General features: G+C 49.0%; 1 protein-coding gene across 9 annotated transcripts in view; it reads left to right on the plus strand.

The window, feature by feature from the left end:
- Positions 1 to 22,427, plus strand: part of LOC116426755 (RNA-binding protein Musashi homolog 2) — a 188,148-nt gene that overhangs the window by 60,409 nt on the left and 105,312 nt on the right. For all 9 annotated transcript variants that reach the window (XR_012999535.1, XR_012999537.1, XM_076371461.1 and 6 more), the window contains one exon: positions 15,550 to 15,671. Coding sequence is in view for 4 of the 9 variants with exons in the window: in XM_076371422.1 (XP_076227537.1) it covers positions 15,616 to 15,671 (56 nt within the window). In the remaining 5 variants the exon portion in view is untranslated. The remainder of the gene's footprint in view (positions 1 to 15,549; positions 15,672 to 22,427) is intronic.

Raw genomic sequence — 22,427 nt, forward strand, 5'->3', positions numbered from 1 at the left:
AGTATTCGAAGTGATTTTGAAAATAAATAGCTTCATTTGAGTACTATAATGAATGAAGAAACTGAGAATGATCTGTTGTTACAATTTTTATAGGAATTGCATGTTAATCGTATTAAATGCTCGGTAGTTCTAGTGTTAACACTTCGACGGCAAGTAAATCGTCGGAACTTAGTCCGAACAGTTGTCTTAATAAAACAGACACGAAAAAGGCAAGATTAACTGTCTTAAATCCCACATATCCAACGAAATTCGATTCGATCGACACGTTATCGAGAAAACGAACGTTCAAGTATATATAGAAAATGGCGTCGCCCATATTCGGATGACGCGACAGTGTTAATACACTAATAATTCCAAGATCCGACTGAACGAACATCGGTTTCTCCGGGAACAATAGGACAAGCTGTAGAACAAATGCGGAGGCAACGCTAATGCGTGCGATCGTTAGAACCCCGCACGGACGGGATAAAACGAATTGTACTTGTAAATCGCGTTCAGTTCGAGGAGTTCGTACGCGAGGTTTCGAAACAGCGGGCTCGAATCGATAATCCACGGATTACGGATCGCAGCGAAACGAGTTCGATCCGGAGACGCGTGTTTCTGTCGCTCGCTCGCTCGCTCGCTGGCGCGCGCGCGCGTTGCATAAAAGATCGAGCGCAGTTGCATCGCGCGAGGCCGGCTACGGTGATGTAAATAGTAAAGGGGATTTACGACTTCCTAGTCGAAGCGGATAGAGAAAGTGGACGCGTTCCGCGGCTCGACTGGGCCCGACAAGCCGCCGTTTATAGTCACCGTCGACCCACCGTGTCCCCGATTCATCTTAACGACCATAACATCGGCGACGTATCGCGGTTTTCCGGCATCGATCACGTTTACGCCGGGCCGCCACTCGCTCGTCTCATTGTCTGTCGCGCGGGAAAGGAAGGCGAGGATATTCCAGCGGAAATTGAAATTCTTTATTCGTCGGGAGAAAGAAGGTCGATCGTTTTCCGCGTGGAATCGCGCCGGCGATCGAGGATACCGGGAGGCGTGCCGACGCGTTGAACGCTTGAAACTCTAATCTTTCGGGGCGAGCGTCGAGGTCGTCGGGGATTAACCTCTGGAACAGAAAATTGCAGACTAATTGAACTATTTTGGCGTGGAGAATAGAGTGTTCTACTTCTATAGTATTCGTGGAATTTATGTACGTTGGTTTCGTTGTGGATATATCAGTGTTCGTTTCACTATGAACGTCTTTTCGGTAGAATGACTCGAGAATGATGTATCATCGGGGAAATGAATATTTATCCATTTCTCATGGAGATTGTTAAGGCCACTTACAGCCTTAACGTTTCCTCCGACCCCTTAGAACCTTCGTACTTTTTAGTTTGTATACACCTTTTATGTTTGCTACGGCTTATTGTACATTTGGTAGTTTTTTCGAAATAATAGGAGCCTTCGTCCCGTTCACAACTTGCAATCGTCTTTACGGTATTACGAGAAGGGACCGTGGCAGCCATAAATCCCTGAACCCATAAGGCCCGCGATTATTGCTGTAGATTTTCTTTGCCTATTGTTTACATCTGGTGTCCAGTCACCAGTATTTTTAACTCTCTTGCCCGTCCGTTAGCATGTGTTTCTAAGGCCAAGCGTTTCTTGCTTTTTACCTGCCACGGTCGGCGATTGCAAACGGGACGAATTAGTTATTAACTTTAGCAACTAGGAAGACTAGAAGGGAAGGGATTGTGTCTCCCTTCCACAACCATTTTCAGATCGAAAGGGGCCAACCAGAACGTCTTCACCCCCGTGAAGACGACATTGCGGAGGTGTCGTCGAAGACGATTCTGGGAGGCCCAGGGAGTCGAGAATAGCGAGTCGAGAGTAGTGAGTGGAGAATAGCGAGTCGAGAATAGCGAGTCGAGAATAGCGAGTCGAGAATCATAGTTGGAAACAAATAGTCAACCAAGCAAATAGAGAACATCGAACATATTTCGAGTCACTACACTGATTTTCACAAGTAAATACAGTCCACTTCACAAACCTAAAAATTCGCACAAAGTTAATTCGGCGTGCGAAGTACTAGTTTAACTACCGAACATAGTCGGTGGAAAACAAGGTACACGACAGAGATTGAGCTTCGTTTTTCTCTTTAACGGGGTATACTCTTCTTCAATCAAGTTCACAGACATTGCCGATTCTATCCTTAGATAGAATAGAAATGATTGAATTAGTCAAACAACAAGAGATCAGCATGCAGTTTCCTCCTTTACCTGTTAATTAAGCAGTTAGTATATTATTTAGCTTAATCTTCGTCCGCAAAGAGTTAATACATATAGTCCCCTAATTCGGAAAGGAAATTTAATGCTCTGAAAAATCGCTGTTAGACGATTAATGCGAAATTGATAAAACTTTAATTCTCCGATAGGAACGAAAACATTCATTTTCAGTCTCGCCGTTCGTTCCCGCAGTAGAATACGGTCGGATCATTTCGTTGGACGTCCGCGGAAGCCGAGAAAACACGAAGTACAGTTATTTTTCGTAACTGCGTGGCGTTCTAGACGAGAAGAGACGGAAAAGTAGTGGTTGTTTTCGAAACGTCCTTGGCGCGGCGCCAAACGCCGATAGCCCGGCGTTCCGCGGGTGAAAGCAAGATCGTTTCGTTTAACGATCCTGTTATCGCGCGATCGGCCGATCGACGTCCGCGGCGTTCGACGCAGGACCGATTTCCCTGGAAGACGGAGGCGAGAACGAGCCGCGCGACGCGGCTAACCCAGATTTCGAGCGCGCCACGCGAACCGGAAGACGAGCACTCGCGAGACTCCGTCGCGCGGACGCGATCGCGAGTTTCTTCTCGCTCGCCGGTGCTCCCGGACCCGTTTTGACCTTCTTCCGTTCCCGCGCGTGCACGGAGAGTCTGCGAACCGAGCGATCTTTCCAGGACTCTTCTGCGTCTCGCGTTCTCGAGAACGGAATAGGAAATTAATGCCACCGGTTTTTCATCTATCCGCTGCTAGCCTCCTAATCAGTGATCCGAGGGTCTCCGCGGTGAACACAGAGCCTCGATTACCCGACCTAATTGGCATGCTAATCGAAAATAAGATCGTGGAACGGCGAGATAAACGAACATCACTGTAACTTGCGACGTTCACACTGGTAGGTTTTTCAAAATGTTTCTGTAGAAACCAAGAGTGCATCTAGATCAGTCATAATTTACTTTGCGTATTGCTACAATTTCCTTAGAAATTCTCCAGAAGAATCTATTATTCTTTCAGTAACTGTAAAAAGAATTGAAGTCTCCCGTTAAGTAATAGCTTACTTAAGCAGAAGCATGATATGTCGAATCTAGCTTATCAATGCAAACAATTACCTTCGTATTTAGAGTCGCGCAACGATCGGCCTTCGATCTCGAGCGACAAAGGATCGAAGCCGCGACGGTACAAGGAAAAAGCGAGCGTCGCGAAGTGACCGGTCCATTCCGAACGTAACTCGGATTCCCCTGGAAGGTTCGACGTCGTAAAACGCCGCAGTAAATCGGCTCCCGGAACCGCGGAACACGCGCAGCAGGTCGTAAAGCGAGCGATCGTCTTCGCAGCGCCGCGCAACCAAGAGAAACGGCCGCGATGCGAGCGAAGGTTCCGCGCGTGCGCCGTTCGCGATACACGGGCCGAGTCGATAATTGCCTTATCGGTTCGAAAAGGTGCGAGACACGATCGAGGGGGGGGGAGGTCATAAAAATTCATCTCGCCGGACGAGTGTTCGCGACGAGAAGCCGAGCGATAACGAAGGCCGAGGAACGGACGGGAGAAACGGGACGAAATGGAAATCGGCAACGTCGACACCGTGCTTTGCGGACTTTATTAATTCTTAGCTTCCTAATTGGATCACCCTCGAATTAATTGGCGCGATTAAACGGTCGCGGTCGGCGAAACTTGTCCCCGTTGGACCGTTCGGTTTCGGAACTCGCGGGAAAACCGTTGGGATCTCTTTGAAAAAAACGACGGGGAGCGAGGCGGTTCTCGTTTTTCCCTTCCCGGCGACGAGGATTTTCCCGCGGAGCGTTTCCTTTTCTCGGATCGGCGGCCGGGAACTTTTGAATACGTCGCGTTCGCGTTAATTGAGCGCTCCGCGCGGCCGGACCGGGACGAATCGAAGCGATACACCGCTGCGCGCTCGGCGCTCGCGTTGCCAGCACGACGCGGGAAGATTTCATTATCGTGTTATGTATTTCGTTAGTCGTCGCTCGCGCGAATTATCATTATTGCTCGTGTTACTATTAGATATTACTATTATTGTTAGTATTATTGTTACGCGTTTGTCCCTGTTACGGCGTAATTGGATGCGAGCGTTGCTAATTCATAGTTGCGTGGTTACGATTGCCACGGTGAAATCGTTGCGGACAAACGATGGCAGACACTTTTGTAAATTAGACGAATAATTGACGGAGATAAAATCTTGATGACACATCGTAACAGAATTTTATTAACACGGCCGCCGATGACCGAAGATTCCAAATTACTCAAGAACAAGTCCAATGAGCTATAATAATAATAATAATAATGGCGTAATACGAGCACTGCGATCTCAAACAATGAATAACTGATACCAATACCATTTGCCATTGTTACGACGGCATAAGAATAATCTTAACGCTCAAAATTCTCCCGGTAGGACGCGTTGAACGACGAACTCCCAATTTCTCCGACTCTAAACGAAATAGTGAACACGTTGACATAAATGCGTCTACACTCGTCCCATATTCTTAGTATCACAAACAATAAAACATATTAACTTCATCCTGAAAGCATGAAATCTTAATAGAACTCCCCGAGAATCACCTCTCAAAAATTGCCTTGTCCATCACCGATTCCAAACGGACCGTCGACGCGTTAAACGATAAATTCCCGTTTCCTCCAACTGCGAACGAACAAGTTAACCCTTAGCTCTCCAGGTTGTTTTGTAATCTATCAGCAACTGCAACGAATTTTTATAGCATTCCTAGCGAAAATTAGAAATATAACATTTCTCCGATCTTTTATTTTCCTTCTTAGTGCAAAATTTGGATGTGTAAAATCTAATAATTTTAGGGTAGTTTCTTTAAGATTCATTAACACATTTGATACTAGGTTTACGGACATTTATTGTACGGTTTATGTTACTGTTCCTAGAAAAATTCATGTTGGTTCTATTCGGATTTTGAAGTTAGATGTTTAAAAATAGACAATTAAGGTACACACTGGTGCAATTGCATCAATCAAAGTCGGCGTAAACATTTACCAAATAGTATTTATAAACTTCAATATGCGTCAAACCTAGTATTAACACATTGCGTACCGGCTAATTTTCAGAAAACTGAATTGTGATGGCAATTTTCAGTGAGGTCAACTTATATCACTATACATAGAGAAACTCAGATATATTGTTATGTAATATATTTTAAATAGATAATCAATTCAAATTCAATTTTATATTTTTTTCAATACTGTGGTAATTAGCGAAGTTGCATAGCTAAGTGTCTTTATATAAAAACGAGATTTCTCGTTACCGGTACGGAATGCGTTAATATTATAACTAGTGCAATATTGGAGCCTACAGAGTTCAAACGGTTAAACGAGAGACAGTCGCGCAGCTCGCTGGTACCAGGCAGTTGGCGAAGAAAGATGATCCCTTTCGGCGAGCAGCGACGTCGAGTCACGTGCCAGCGATCTCAGAGTAGGGGTTCTCGCGTTGACGCCGTTTACGCGCGTCGAAACCGTCGATCGTCCCTCCGGGGGAAGATTATTTTTCAGCCGCGGAGGGCGGACGCGTCGCGCGTACGCGTTGAACTTCGGCCAAGGGTCCGGAAGTCGGGTTGGCCGGTTACCAAGAGGAGCTCGGGGGAGGGAGACAGTCGTCCTGGCGCCCGCGCAACCCCATTCGGGGATCACGGGAAAATAAAAACAAAGGGAGGCGGCCGCCCCGCGAATTTGCATCGCAAACGGCGAAGCCGTGCTACTCTCCCGTTGTCGAGGACCTCTCTCCGGAGAGGAGCTGCTCGATCCGGCGTCCTTAACGATTTCTCGCGCGACGCGTCGCTGGTCGCGCGTCGCGACCCCCTAACGATATTCCAGCCGATACTCGAGTCCTTTCTTCGCTGGACACCGGCAGAACACTCGAAAGCTGTCGCTCGAGTGGCGAGCGCCGCGATCTTCCTTCCAGCACCAAGATTTCAGACTTCCAGGAGTTCTCCACTGTGCAATTACTATTGCAGTATCTAGAATTATTTAGCGTAGGTTAAAGTATTGGAGGATGAATGGTTTGTTGTGCGTGCGTAAGGGCGAGCAGGTCGTATTGCGACGGACCGGCGCCGGGATGTTTGGAAAATAGTGTGACTGCGTTTAGAAAATCTCGAGTGGCTGGAAGAATACGAGGAAGAGTGTCTGGAACTGAGCGACTGGACCGTGAGCAAAGCGTGTACGCGACTGCGTGAATTTTGACTATGAACGAAAGATGCGAGTGAGAAAGGTGCAACGGTGAGAAAGACAGAGCGAATGGGTGTGTGTGTTAAAAGCGAGTGGGAACGCGTGCGTGAAGGACTTTTTGGTGGGAGACAGCGTGAAGAACATTTTTGTGCGTGATAGAGAGTCGTGCGTTGGCCTTCGTGGTATTGAGTTGTATTTTTACGTGTTGCCCATATTGTTTCTTTATCTCATTAAATACATTGTTTATTCCGAATTCTCTTTTTACTGAAGATCCACTTTTTCATTATCTAATAATAATAGTCCCCACTATAAACTTGGGGGCTCGTCCGGGATTACTATACTATTGTAGTATATTAAATCATTATACTATTGTAGAATATTAAAATCTTCAGTAAAAACGAAAGTTTTCTCGCTGGAGAATTATTAACGATGAAGCAGTTTTGATTAAAGTGGTTTTAGTAAATCGTCATCTTGGTACACAGGTTTTCAAGGATTTCATTAACTTTCAGGAAGAAAATTCGTGTATGAGAAAATATTGTAGTGTCTAGAATTTTTAGCGTAGGCTATGGTATTTTTAAGAAGAGTGAATGTGAGAATGAGTGTGAGTGAAGGACAGGCTGTGACACGGTCGAGGGAAATTGGCCTGCGCAACGTCGCGGACCCAAGATTGCAGGGCCAGCTTTCCAGGGGTGCATCCGAGTGTTTATGATGAGTGAGAAGAATGCTTGTGGGGGAGAGAATGATTTTTGGTAGAAATTGTAAGAGAGTGGCGAGAGAAGAGTCGTGTGTTGGCCTCCGTGGCATTGAGTTGTATTTTTTACGTGTTCGTATTGTTTCCATATTCCTAGTACTCGATTACTCGAGATCCACTCTTTCACTATCTATAATATAGTAACCACTATACTATGCTGTGTGTAGCACCCGAAATTTCTATGGAGTTCAGTGCTTGTTTCCGCTAAATATATTTCTGCTGTAAGAAGTGAACGATTGGAAACTGGTTGAGAGTATAGGAATCGATAAACCCTTCGCGGTATAATTGAATCTTCGAGCTTCGCCTAAATTTGAACGCAAATGAGTAATTTCATTATTGAATAACAAGAGACTACGTATTCTTTTCTCTAATATTTAGGCTGGAAGGAAGCAGGATTTCGGATGAAATTTGAAAACGAGTCGCGGCGTTGGAGATCCTCCTGCATGTTTCGACGTGAACGTTCACCGGAGCCCAGTCGAAACTCGATTACGTAAATACGCCGCGGCGTACAAACTACGGCATTACGACGCATCAATAATCGCGTTACTGAATGGGACGGTCTTTGGAAATTGAGCCATCGATCGTCGATAATTAATTGTATTAAATTCCCACGGGAAAGCCGGCGTAAACCGGTACTCGGGGCGCGCCCCGTCAAATTGCCGCAATATCGGCCCATCCGTCGGGCTAACGCGGTTTCTCCGTTGGAGCGTCGTTTAACGCCGGGCACGGAAGAATGGCCGGCCGACGCCGAGCGAATATCGACGCTAAGCGTTCGCGTGGTTTCGTTTCGCCGGCTACTCGGTCTCTTTCACTCGTTTCGGCAACTGTGCTGGAGAATAAGCACCGGGTAGCAACCGAAAGGGAACACTGCGAGTGTGCTGAAGATAAGATTCTTGGTTTACCGAGTCTCTTTTATTTATTCCGGCGATTACTTCTCGCTGGGAAATAAACGATGTCGAGGAACAAGAAAAAAAGAAAGCGGAACGGCTGGGGATGAAACCCAGAGCAGAGAACCGCTTTAACACTAGAACTGTTTCGTATATTTTAGAAATATATAATTCACGTTTCAATTGACTTGCAATTCAGTCTGCGCATATCAATTTCTTCGGTAATTTCTCAGCTACAGTTTCGAAGCTACAGTTTTCCTGATTTATACAGACGAACACGTTTTCTATTAACAATAAAGTCTAAAATTAACGTCTGCAAATCTAGTGTTAATTACTCAGCAGAGATCAGCATATTTTATTATTTAAGCAGTTGATATATAATTCAGCTTCATCCGATGAAGGTTTTGAAGCTACAATTTTCCTGATTTACAGACGAACGCGTTTTCTATTAACAACAGAGTGAAGTCTAAAATTAACGTCTGCAAATCTAGTGTTAATTACTCAGCAGAGATCAGCATGTAGTTTTTTATTAATATATAATTCAGCTTCATCCGATGAAGGTTTTGAAGCTACAATTTTCCTGATTTACAGACGAACGCGTTTTCTATTAACAACAGAGTGAAGTCTAAAATTAACGTCTGCAAATCTAGTGTTAATTACTCAGCAGAGATCAGCATGTAGTGTTTTATTAATATATAATTCAGCTTCATCCGATGAAGGTTTCGAGCGTTCCAAAGAATCTTCGCCACAAAGGGTTGAAACCTGATCGGCTACTAAACCGATCGTTTCGCGAAGTTGGCTGCGTCGAATGCAGCACCAGCGAAAGATCACACCCCCGAGCGCAGCGGTCCGCCCCCGGGCGTCCTCGGAAACCGAAGCGAACACTCGATCGTCGTTCGACCGCCGGAACGGCTGCTGACAGGACTCTCGACTCGTCCTGGCTGCGGGCAGAGGGGTGGCTCTCGGTGCCGGTCGTTGCTTGGCTCAGCGGGGGTCGTTCGAAGGGGTGACCCTGCGGAACGAGTCGATAGCAGACATCACGGCCAGACTACTTGGCGCTGGTCCCTTCGGGTTCCGAATCTTATTCCTCGTCCGCTTCGATCGGACGGTCGTAACAGGGTTGAATCCGCCTCGCGGAAATCCCGCTAACCTCGTTCGCGATCGTAAATCCATCGAAGGAACGACCGATCGCGCGAGAATAACGATCGTTATTATACGCGCTGATCTCTATGCGTCCGTCGGGATTTTGGAAGTTGAACGGTGCACGGAATTCACGTAAAAATATGCGAAATATCCGTAGCGTAGCGCTGTTAATAATGCTCACCAGGGAAAATCGGTTTTCTATGGCAATTATTATTCTCCGATCGCATCGGCAGTTCCGATTCGCGCGAGGATGAACCGTGTAGTTTATTGTTTGATACGGGCGATCGGCTGTTGCCGTGATTATCCGCCGCGGCTCGGCGTAAAGCTGCCTCCGTCGAGACGGTCGATCGTTAACGATGACTGGGAACAAAGGGTTAGCCGGTAACCCGGTTGATCGATGATTTCACATCGGCGGTGCGCGCGGAATTCTATTTAAATCGGCCGCGGATCGGGGATTTGCGAGTCCGAAGACTTTCATTCGGCTATTTTCACCTCACAGGGATCTTCTATTTCGAACGGGCGGCCGATCAGATGTTTCGTTTGGGCAGGTGCCAGCTTTCCTACCCTCGCTATGTCTATAATAAGAATGGAATTATCAAGATGTTGCGATACATTAATTTTCGCTGCCGGGCCAATTGGAGTGGCTCGGATCGCCCCGCCTGTCGCAACGCGTCCCATTTTTGTCCCGAGCCATCCCGCTTAGACGCGCACCCGCGTGCACGCACCGATGATCGAAGGTAAATCACTCGTCCGACGATGAACGGGCTTCGTCGGAACGACGAACAAAAAGTCCGGTGGCTTCAAGCGGGGTTCGAACACAAATTTCACTCCATTACGTTCGACTTGCTTGAACCATGCGTTATCTGTTACTCGAAAGTTTCCCATTGGCCAGTTTATTTATTTATTTTCAATTAACTAGTAGCCCCTTGTTACAAAACTGAGAAGTTACGAAGAAGCATGGCTATTCTACGCTCGTTTAATTATAATATTCTCGAGTTCAACCCTTAACGAGGTACACAATACCGTAACATGGATAACCGGAAAGAAATTCACAGAAGCGATGCTTAACGCGTCAATTGTAAATATTACAGCAATGATAGTGATCGAAATAATAAAATGATCCCTGCCATGCCACTTATATGGCGACGCTGCTCGGTTAAGGGTTAATGTAGAAAGTGACATAAAAAAGCTTAGTTATTATTCGAACACCGCGTCGAGAGGTGGAACGTCGAAAGTTCCGGGGCAACGTAACGTTTCCGGCGGCGCGTTCACGCGCAACAGTTTCCTTGGGTTCCCCCAGCGGCGCGTGAAAACCCTCGAAATGCTCGCGTTTCGCGGATCCGTGTCCCGTAAAGCGGAAGGGGTGAGCCAGTCCGCGACGGAGCCGTCGAAACAGGGCACGCCCCGTCGAAAAAAGAAGCTGGATTATCCCCAATTAGCCCGAATACGCTCGCTCGCTCGCTCGCTCGCTCGCCGGCTGATTCATTTTTTAACGACATCGAGGAGCGCACACGCGACAACGCCGACGAAGACGGCGCTACGCGAGGGTTGGGGAATCGCTTTTTCATTGGTGAATTTGCCGCATCGATTTTGCTCGTCTGCGAGGATGTTAATTAACCCGAGAGCGGTGCTCTCTCTCTCTCTCTCTGTTTCTCTCCGTTCCTCCCTTCCACGTTCCCGCGAGCGTGTACGTGTGTCGTTCGATTCGGCGAAGTTGCTCCCGGAAGTTCCCGCGGCTCGGCGAGAATCCGCGCGCGAGCGAATTACAAACCGAGTTACGGGGAATACGAATTATCGAACTTCTCGCCGGGTTTCTTTGCCTCGCGACGGGGATTTATGTTCTCGCGTCGTCGAACTCGCGCCCGATTTATCCTCGCTGCTTCCTCGATCTCCGCGATAGCGCAACCTTCGCTCCGTTCGCCGAAGAGAACGATGCTTCTTTTTCTTCGCTCCCGTCGTTCCTTTTGCTCGGTTTCCCGTCACGTGGACGCGGATCTACGGTGAAATATAAATTGATAATCGAACAATGGAACGACGCTTTCGGATTATATGGAAATAAAGCGGGTCTCGTTCTTGTCCCCTTATTTTGGCTTCCGTTTCCGATGGAACGAAGCAAACGAAAATTGGCTTCCTTCGATTTTCCCGGGAAAAACGATCGAGCGATCGATCGAGCGGCGGGGGAACAAAGAGCCTCTCGGTCCCCGTCGCGCGGGGCATCCGGCGAAGATAATGCTGGGAAACGCGAAAAGCGAAACGCGAATCGCTTGGTCGTTATCAGCGATGCGCGAGCCGTCGAACAATGGCGGCGGACAATGCCGGCGATCGATGACAACGGATTTCGTGGCTGTCGCTTTCTCCGAGGCCGGTCCCGTCGCTTCTCGCGTTTCCAGCATTTTCCCAGCGTTTCCCGATGTTCCCGCTAATTAGCGGCGCTCCCTTCGAGCCTCGCTCTTTTTTCCTCCTCTCCTCTTTTTCCCTTTTTTTTTCTCGTCGACGCGGCTGTCGATGCGTCGAGCCGACGACTTTTCGAGGCTCTCGCTAGAACGCTTCTCGCGAACGATCGCGGTTCGATATTCCGTGACTGGGAGCTTGTAACTTCGTTGTTCGTCGCATTAAACGTTCCCGTGTGCCGGGGCGATCGAGATTTCTCGATGTTTCATGCAGGAATTTCATGGTAATAACACTCATTCCTCTTCTAATTCCTTTTAAGAGCCGAGAATATTAATCCTGCGGGCTCCGATCGGTTCCAGGGTGCCTCGGAAAGAAACCGACCGGGGAACAGCGCAGTTCGAACCTCTCGTTGCGAAGCATTCCACGCGTTTCCGCTTAAAATCGTTGGTTTTATCTCCGACTCGGTGTCTCGGGTTACGTGTGCGAATCGGTTGACGAGCGAGGAACGAGCCGGCCGCGGATGATCCCTAGTTTTCGGCGGGTCCAATATGAAAGCCGGCTCTCGAGCGAAGTGGGTCAGGAACGCCGCGCGATAATTTACACCGCGCTAATCAAGGATTAATCCTCCCCGCCCCGAAGACGATCCCGCACGACCGGCGCGGAATTCCCGCGTAACTCTGGAGATGATCCGTTCATTATCACGCGGAACGGAGCAATCGGCCAAATAATTTCCCCATTAGCCGGTTAATTTGGATCGCGCCGAGAAACATTCCGACTCCCGCGGAATTTGCATGCGGCACGCGCGAGTTATACGAGCTCCGCGAAAACGTTTATGCAAAACCGTTGTCCGCGCGCGATTATTTATCGCCTCTGCCGCGGCTCGCCCGACTGCGTATCGACCTATTCTTTTCCAGAGGAACGGCAATTACGAAAATGCGAAATGCTAACACGCGACGCGTTCGGACGGATATTTCAGCGGCGCTGGTCGCCGCTCGAGAAAGACGATCGGAGCGACCGCCGTGCGTGGATTATTACACGATTATTAAGTCGTCTCGCTTCAGCACGAACGTGATATTTAATGTTCGTATCGCGATACCCGTTTCTTACGCTTGTACATCGTTTATTTCCCTGCTCCACGGGTAAATGGAAACAATTCTTAATTACTAGGCATCGTGTTACGCGATTGTCTAGCTACTTACGTCGTTAAACAATTTCATTCGATTTAACCCTTTGCGGATGAAGATTCTTTAGAGTATACAACTCCTACATATTCCGCCGAATTATATCGAATGCATAAATAATAGAGATTAACGAAGGATCCGGCTTATTATTGTTCGAGTTCAATCGTTTCTCTGCAACGTGGTATTACAAACATAAAAGTTTCATCTCGAAGGTTCATCTTGGACTCCACGATTCGGTGAAACGCTCCGCGTTTCGCGCAGACGGAACGAACGGCTCTCGATCGACAGTCGTTCGCAGACGTTTAAAGTTCCCATCGAGTGGGCGTCGATTCACGTCGCGCGATCGCCGTTTCGAAATAGAATCTCGTTACGATTTTCACGCGATATCGACCCGGTCCGAACGCAGAACAATGGACCGTACACGAGACCAGCCCGGAGCATTGCCGAGAAAGCAGTTCCTCTCGGTAACAATTCTCCCTTCCCACCCTCCGTCCTTCTTTTTCCTCGTTCCCGCGTCCGTCTCCCTCTCTCCCCCTGCTCCTTTCAAACCGCACTATTTTCGCAGATAAATCTTGGCCTCGTCAACCGTTCTTTCCGTCCATTGCTGCCCCGATAATTCTTTTCCACCGTTCCTCCGCGTCTCCCCGAAGCGATCGAACGTCCAGGTGAGCGCGTTGACGTTCGACAGCAACGAAGATCTCGATCGTTCGACGTCGTATCGCTTATTCTCTCGTTGCAGATACACGAAACAATTTACAACGTCTGTCTCTCACACCGAGGCTATTAAAAACAATTATTCCGTATCGCGAGATTCGTTGGACTACTATCTTAACACGTCGGCTAAATTGCAGCTACTAGAAACGCGAGAGTCGATGATTATATTAATATATTTTTAAACCTCAATCAAACCAGAATTTCTAACTTACAAGAAAGAATAATGAATTCGATTTTGTAATTTTATTTTCTAAAATGTTGCATTAATGTAGATCTTTTAAATGATGGACTAAAAATCTCGCATTATTGCGGGCAATGTGTTAACGCGACGCTCACTTTGAAATCGTGGATGGACAACGAAAGCAATTCTCTTCTCGTTAATTAGTTGATCGTCCAACAGTTCCAAGATTCCATACTTTATATTCTTCTCTCTATAACTAAGAACATAAGACAGCCATTGCCGTCATTAGCTAGTTCCACAGATATAGACGGCATTCACGCGAACCTGTTAATCGCGTTACCGAAGATCGTTATTCGACAGCAGCCCGCCCGCATAATTGCAAGCAGCTGGAAGCTCCGGTCATCGGTCACCGCGGACGTTCATCTCGCCGCGCCCGGCGAGCATAGAAAGCCGCGTCAAAGAGGTCGGATAATGACACGCGCGCTTTGCGGGAACTTACGCGTGTAACGAATCCAGCGGCGGCCGTTTCGGCCGTATAAAGGGGAGGCACGGCCCCCCGGACGGATGAAGGAACGCGACGCGTCGCGTCGGGACCGAGGCGAGCCAGCGAGCGAATCGCGAATGCCTGAAGAATCGTGGGGGCTGCTGGGGGTGGGTAGAATGAAAGTAGGCGAGAGGGATGGAGAAAGCGACTGATAGGGAGGAGAACGGGTGGGCCTGGCTCGGCGAGAGAGTCTGGTGGGAGTCCATTAACGAGTGCCGTTTTCATACCTCTTCTATGCCACCCCCCTCCTCTCTCCTCTTTCTCTCTTTCCCCGTCTGTTCCTCTTTTCGGTCGGCAGCGAACGGAGAACCTCTCTCTCTCTCTCTCTCGGTCCCGCTCGTCTCTCTCGCTGTTTGAAAGAGCACCCACCAGCACAATAGATCGTTCATTACCGATACCGGGTGCCGGTGCGACGCAGACCCGACCGAAAGTAGAAAGATAATAATGCGAGAAAGGAGGAGCGTCGAAGGCGGCGGACGCGGCCGCGAGCTTTCCTCGCGAGCATTTCCACGAGACCACGGATCGTCGCGGTGAATGGGGATGCATCGCGTTCCCCGGCGCTCCTGTAACGAACGCTCGTCATTTATCGGGTGTTCTAGAAATCGGGGCGAGTCCGAAATCTTCCGAGTTTCGCGTCCCGAGGAACTCGATTCGACTGTCGCGCGTGGACTGCGAGTAGACGAGGTGAGACGAGGCGTTAGTTTCTATTCGTCTGCAATTTTCTTTCGCCCCTTGCGTCGGTTTTATTCGCGAATACGTTGATCGTTTTTTAACCATTAACGGTGTAACCGAATAAACGCTCAGCGAAACACCTGTACAGTACAGATTTTTTTATGAAACTTATCCTTCTTGTATCTCATGCATCGAACAAAATTCAATTCCTTCGATGCATCATCGGAAAAATTAACCCTTTGAACTCTGTAAGCTCCGATATTGCACCAGTTGTAACATTAAATATTTTAATGAATCTTAAAGAAACTACCCTAAAATTATTCGATTTTCTACACATCCGAATTTTGTACTAAGGAGAATAAAAGATCGATAGCATTTCTCATTTTCCCTAGGAATACTATAAAAATTAGTTGCTGATAGATTACAAAACAACCTGGAGTGCTAAGAGTTAATACTTAAGTTTATGTAAGAAATGGTTTCAGTACAGTTCCTTAGAGATACGCGTTAACGCAATATTCCGGCGTAGCCAGGAGGTTAATGGAATAAACTGCAGAACAAATGTCCCTACCCCAGCGTTAAGAACACACCTTGCCCGAGGACAGCCTCAAAGGCAAGCGGAAGATTTAATGCGGTCCTTTCTGATTCCAGCGACGCGTCGCAACTCTAAGGAACACCGGAAGTGACAGGACGGACAGGGCGCAGCCGCGACCACCGATGGCGGCCGCGAGCTTTCCACCGAACTTCTCGAACGTCGGCATCCTGGAGAACTGGTAAGTGACTACGTGATAACAAGCTGTCGCGTCTTTCGATTACACCGGTAGAAGCCTCTTAAAAGTCTCTCTGGAAAGCTTCGCGAAGGCTGGAGGTTGCCACGATGCTCGGAGCAACTTCTGGTAACCCGCGCGGACGGCTTGGACGGTTTAACCCCTCGCTCCCACCGCGATGCACCTCGATTCGATTGTTTATCGCGTCGCGGTTCTCCCAATCGACGCGACGCCGCGTCCATTACGATGATAAACAATCTTTCCAAATGGTTCTTGAAATTTTTCAAAGTTCCCGGCACGCGAACGGATGATTTCGCCAGATACATTCGAACGAACAGAGAATCGCGAGGCGAGAGGTTAACCAAGCCCGATGCACCCAAAGTACCAAGCGTTCGAGCGTACCCGTAGTCTCCCGTTGGAAGCTTCGTTGGATCTAGATCTATTCGTAGTAGTGCATGCAGTCTGGTGTGTGTAAGATCGCGAGTATTCTCGCATCGGGACGAGTCGCGCGTCAGACGCGATCGCTGTTCGATCCGCGATTTCTCCGCCGCTCTTTGCACCTTACTCTTCAGCCAGAAATCAAGAAGAACTTTGTCGCTGGAACTACCGAGCAGTTCTTTCCAGCAGAATATTATTCCACCATAGAAGTCGTGAAACTGCGTTTATGATTCCGACTTCTGTTATAGCTTGCGCGAGTTGAAAATCAGCTTCGCCTTTTCAATCGCGAATGGAGTCAGAAACAAGCTTCTCGATCTGTCCGGTAGTTCCAGTGTCGAAGATCCGTTGAGAAAGGAACGTGAAACGCTCGGAAGTCTCCGGAGACGCCGCGCGTAGAAGAAACTCGCGGAGAAACGCTGCGCGGATGTCTCCAAGGCGGACGAATACCGCGCGAAGTTTTCCTGGAAGCGGTGCAATGGATCGGCACCGGCGAAACGAGAAAAGTAATGAACGGGCCGTCGTTGTTTAATCGGTTCCCCGGCCGCGACATTCGTCGCCGTCCGATCGCCGATACCTCGCAGACTTCGATTTGCGGCCTCTAATTTTTTCGCGCTGCCCCTTCTACGATGCAATTATCCTCGACCCGGCATTCTTGATCCGAAGCCAAAAGTTGTCTTCGATCGATCCGCGCCAGGGACTCCCAACGGGACTGTTCAGCCGGGCCGAGTGAAACTCCGGCCGAAGTTCGGGCTGAGAAACGCTGGTCGTAATTATCGACGACCGGCGACGATCCTTGAACCTCGTTACCTTGCTTCGCTCTTGGTCGCTGAATATTTTCACCAGACTTCGGTCGTCTCTTTGGCCGTCGGGGAGGCCAGGATTTCCTCGTTGGGAAGGGACCGTCGTTGGTCCTCCGCTCCTCTTTATCTTCTTCCGTTCCGTGGTCTCGTTGATAAGGATTCGATAGCACCGTGAAGCCTCGAGCACGATTCGTGTATAATGCAGCGAAGGTTGCGTTAACAGGTTGAACGGGGCTTAGGGACAGACAGCATAAAGTTTGAGGAACAGTGATAAATAAATCACATGATATTGACGAGTTTCTTCGTCCTCGGTGATGAATTTCATTGACACGTAAATGTCTACAGCTGTCCACTGCTGAATGTAGGTGCAAATGGAAACGACTGTCGTATTCTTAGTATTGTAAATGAAATAATTCTATTCCGAAAGTGTAAAATCTTGATCGAACTCCTGAGAATCATCTGATTCACGGAAACAAAAGAATTGCTTGTCCATCGCCGATTTCAAAGTGAGTCAACGCGTTGAAGCTTCGTAAAGAAGAAGAGATTTCCTCGAATTAGTCCTCCACGAGATCACTGGACATCTTCGTTGATCCCTGTTCGCTATCTCGAGTGAGTTAGAACGTTCACGGTAATTATTATCCAGCTGACGAACAGGAGAAATCGAATTCGAGTAACCCGTGGTCGAGAAAACTTGCCAGCTCGAAGGTCCCATTGTCGAGGAAGTCGGCGCCATGCGAATCCGCCTTAACGGTCGTCTCGCGAGGCCAGAAAATAGCGGGAGCGTCAACGGCTGGGCATAATGGCGCAAAGAAAGCCGGCGCGCGCCATTGTTGCGCGTAACGGAAAGCCCGAAATACGCTTCAAAGGGGGCGAAACGCGTTCCGTGCACGGTAATTGGCGCGGGCCGAATTTCGGCCAGGTCGCCGGGAACTCGCTGCGGTTTCCGGCGTGACACCGTGATAAAGGGCAGCTTCGGATTTTACTCGGCCGATGTTTGCCCTCGTTCGAAGAGGAACGCCGGGGGGTTCCGATCTTTTTGCCTGTCGCTGAATGCGATATCACCAGTCGAATGAAATTAGAGCGTTTCCAGTTCACGGTCGAGTTTATTGTCAAACTTACAGCTAACCCTTTGCACCCCGTTGTCGCGACGGCATGCAGGAACAATTCTATTCTTTATAAATGGCTTCCCATAGCGTTGTACTTGTTATATTGCAATTGTATTAACAAAACAGCATCAACACTTAGCCAATCCAATGAGATCTCCCACTTTTTCCTTAGCAACGCGTTGCCATATTCGGTTCACCTTTTTCTCTATTGTTTAGTCTTGAATTCGAGTTGTTTGTAATTTGTCAAACATCTTGCTGTTATAAGACAAAGGTCTTGATATAATCAGATAAATAAGTTCAACTGAAGATAATGAGAAAGGTTCTAGTCATAGTCCTTTTCAGACGGTTGCCTGAGCGTTAAAATGTATAAGCGTTCTCTTTCAGTGACAAAACACGATGCCGCGCCACTGTAATGACGAGTTGCTGAGGGTCACATCAAAATTGCTCGGAGTGCAAAGGGTTAGCATAAACCTTCAGCGCCGACTTTTCCCTGTATCTTCTTTGGCCGTTGACCGTAGTTGCAGCGTTTGTCGCGGACAATCCACAGTTCCTAAAATATTCCGCGTTCACAGGAGCTGTCGATGAACAGTCGAACTCCGCCCCGTCGGAGCGACAACGGACAACTCGCGATCGCCGGTAGCCTCGCGGACGCCCGGCGAGCGGAGGTCGCGCGCGAGCAGAAAAAAAACTAGGACTGTGCTCGTTCCCCGGCTCTTTTTGCCTCCCTTTCTCCGCGTGGCTCGCGAAGTTTTGATTAAAGCCCCCTTTCAAGGGAAGCGCGTCGCAATTTTACAAACGGAGCCGCTGCGCCGTCCCCTTTTTTCGCGCTGCCGCCGCTCTCCCGCGGCCGCTGGCCGACGGGACAGGCGGCAGGAAGCCGCGATTAACTCTTTCTTCGCGGACTTCCTTTGTTCGTGACCCGCGCCGCGCAGGGATTCGGCGGATCGAAGGAAAACGGTAATCAAGACTCACCCCGTCGCGGGAATCGTGATCCGACGATCGCTCTCCGCGCCCTTTCCTGTCGCGACGCGATCGAGCGGAAAGCGCGATTAAGTTCGATTCAAACCGACAAGGGAACCTTTTCGACCAGCCGCTTTCGAGGAAACTTATTAGAGACAGAATTGGCAATGACAGCCATCTGTGGATCTTATTGGATGAAATGATCGTCGAGTAAAAGGGAAAATCTCAATCTCGATGAGAATATTTATGAAACAAGTTAACGTGGTTGTTCTTTCCGTGTCGATCACTTGTACGTGTTCGCTTATTATCTTTAAATAAAAACTGATTCATTGTTGAATCATTGAATTAGTGATTGAGAAGGTTCCCGTGCGAGTTAAATTCTGAATTATAGGATTCTTAGATCGTCTGTACGCTGAAGTTCCGCGGAATCGCGGGAACCTCTCGAGTCTCCATTCATCCGGACTGTTAGCCTAATTAGACAGGATAATCGAGCTTCCACGGTAATTTATGATCAGGGGAGGATCCGAGAAGAGCGGCGCCTCCTCGGGATTCCGATTTGAACGGTTATTTGGAAAGCGCGGCTCCCGCGACGGACGATTTCGAGCGGATGAAACGATCCCTGGACGATCGTATCGCATTTTCCATTGGCGAGGACGCGGCGGCCGCTCAACGATTCCTTTTGTGACTGGATGGAGCTCCCGGCGGAGTGGTGTTCGAAAAATTCGTATTAGATTCTCGTTAACCGAGCCTCGGTATCAATCATTCGTGACGAGATTAACGGGGGAGGATATTCATTTGTGCGGCCGCGCGGCTGGTACACCGTAATTCTGATCGAATTCCCTGGCTGTTGCGGTCATAATTCACCTCTAAACGGATACGATAATAAGCCCAATTACCCGTTATTAACTGTGCGCCGCGCTAGCGCGAGAGGATCCGCCACTTTGTTGCGCGCGCGACTATTTTCGTGGGTTCATTGAGGAACCGACGCGCGGACGCGTCTCGATCGACGACAGCGAACGGCGGGCCGCGTCAAACCGTTTCACGAGGAAAACACGCGGCCGCGGCAGGTGCACGCGCCCACGCGACCACGGATCCGCCGCCTGGAATAGCGCGGTCGCCGGCTAGAATCTTCCGACGTCGGGTCCGACTGTTTCGCCAGTATTTACCGGTGTTTACGTTGAAACGTCGCTCGAACGGACATCGTCGCTGGCCGCTAGTTAATTTCGCCGCCGGCTCCGGCGAGACCGTTCGAGTCGACGCGTGGCGACAGCTCGATTATTCGCAACTCGGTTATTTAACGCTAGAACCGGCTGTTGAATGTTCTTTTTCGAATTGATTTCTAGAACCTGAACGGTTTTCATTGATCTCCATTTCAGCTTGGGTATCACTGAATCGGATTCTTTGATACGCTAAACGCAGCGTTGGACCAGCAGTATCAAGATTGAAACATAAATATAATTTGAATGAAGTATATTAAAATATTCTAAGCGAAACTATGGTTTCGCTGGACATGTAGTACGAAAAGCAACAAGTTATTCGGTCAAATTTCTGGCTATTATTATTAAGAAAAGTGAAATAATATCGCGATGTGTATCTTTTGCTTGAATCCTGACGCGCTAATGATTTCTCGAAGAAGTATCCGTAGTTCTAACGTTAAACTCTCGCTGATCCCAGAGATCTCGTTCCCAATTCGGACAATCGCGGTTCTACGTATCGATTCGCGTCTCTCCGGGCTTTTCGAGCTGTTTCGTATTGAAAACAGAGCGGGTTATCGGGTTCCTTGCGCTCGGAAGAAAGTTTCTCCTTTCTCCTCGCGGGATTAGAAACGATCGATGTTCCGAATACGGATCCGCTCAGCCCACGCGGAAGTGACCCGTCTGCTCGCGGGAACACATCTCCGCTATATTATTCCGTGTGCAGTCTAAATTCGGTTAAGATTCATCGAGGAGGATCGAATCGACCTCCTAGAAACGGATCGAAGACGAATGCGAGCGATTCGCGTCTTTCGAATCGTTGCTACCGCAGTTACTCTCGGCGTGCGCATCGTACGTCATACCGCCATTACCGTGAATATTGCAGGGGAAGGAGTGCGCGGCCATAATCCTTCGGAAGCGGCTCAGCCTCTCGTAGATCGACCGACAAACTGCAACGATAGGCTTCGCCGGTGATTCCGAGATACGACGCGCCGGCTCGCGACTGCCTTTCGTCGACTTTGGTAAACAAGAAGCATAATAGCGCAGGAAACTCGATTCCAACCGTTGCGCGGTCCTCCCTCTCGCTTCCCCCGCTCCCGCGTTACGTTTCGCGTGCAGCTTCCTGTACGGTTTCGTCTGGTTAGATTGATTTTCCGATAGCAACGCGTCGTGGAAGAGGAGAGACAACTTTCCGCGAGAGAAACAGCTGTCCGAGATTTCAGAAAAAGCAATTTTAAGGGTGAAGGAACCTCGCGGGCGCGCGATAATCGCGCGACGCGAATCACGCCGCTTCGATGGCCTGTCGGGGATTGTCGAAGGAATGAAAAAATTCCCAATAGTTGGAGGCAAAATGGTGGCCGCAGCCGTGGCCGCGACCACAGCTGCCGGCGCGCGGCCCCGCGTTTTAATTACAGCTCCGCGCGATTTCGACGGAATATCCGAGAACCCGGCTCGCAATTTTTCCCCGCGTAGCGGTAAGAAATGGGAGAACGCCGACGAGTCGCAGAGATTCGCTGACCTAAAATGCAGCCGCGAATGCACCGGAGGACGCCGTACCTCGATAAACCTCCGACGCGAGTGTATCGCGCCGCGACACCTGATGGATCTTCGACATCGCCAAGTTTTTACGGTTTGCCTGCCGCGGAACGACCTCGCGCTGAGAGCTTGTTATTAAAAAACCTATTACGCGTATTACGCGAGATCGGAGCGCACCTTTCTCGTAGAATGTTTTCGGATCTCGGCGCTGGAACACTCGGGCTCTTTATTTCGCCGAGTTTCTCCATTTTCCGTCGTAATGTGATTCAGTTTGGCAGCCGAATGTCTGGTATAATGGACGACAGCGCGAGTCCGCTCTTCCGAACGCAGCTATGCAGTTATGACACGCGGATGGCGATCAACAAGCCGTCCTCCGGAGCCATAACCGCAGAATCCGTGAAATCCGGGCGCAATATTCGCCGGCGCATTCTCGAAAAATTGCATCGGTCGCATAGTAATACAAGTATATAGAGCGGCGGGATCCGGGGAGCAAAAATTCAACGTCTTTTTCGTTTTTGGCGCGCCCCCGTCGCCGGAACGGTCCGACGATCCCGCGTGCACGCGATTTTCCCTGTCGGGAGATCGCCGCGAAGGAGTCGGGACGAGTTCCATCGGAAAGTGATTTTCGGTTCAGAGACGTTGCTCGAAGTAGCCCGGCGATCTGGAACATGCGGCCGCGCGACGATAATTACACGCGGCGTGGCGAGCACGGCGCTCCGCGAGGGTGCT

This window comes from Nomia melanderi, chromosome 1, assembly GCF_051020985.1.
Source record: "Nomia melanderi isolate GNS246 chromosome 1, iyNomMela1, whole genome shotgun sequence".
NCBI classification, from domain to species: Eukaryota; Metazoa; Arthropoda; class Insecta; order Hymenoptera; family Halictidae; genus Nomia; species Nomia melanderi.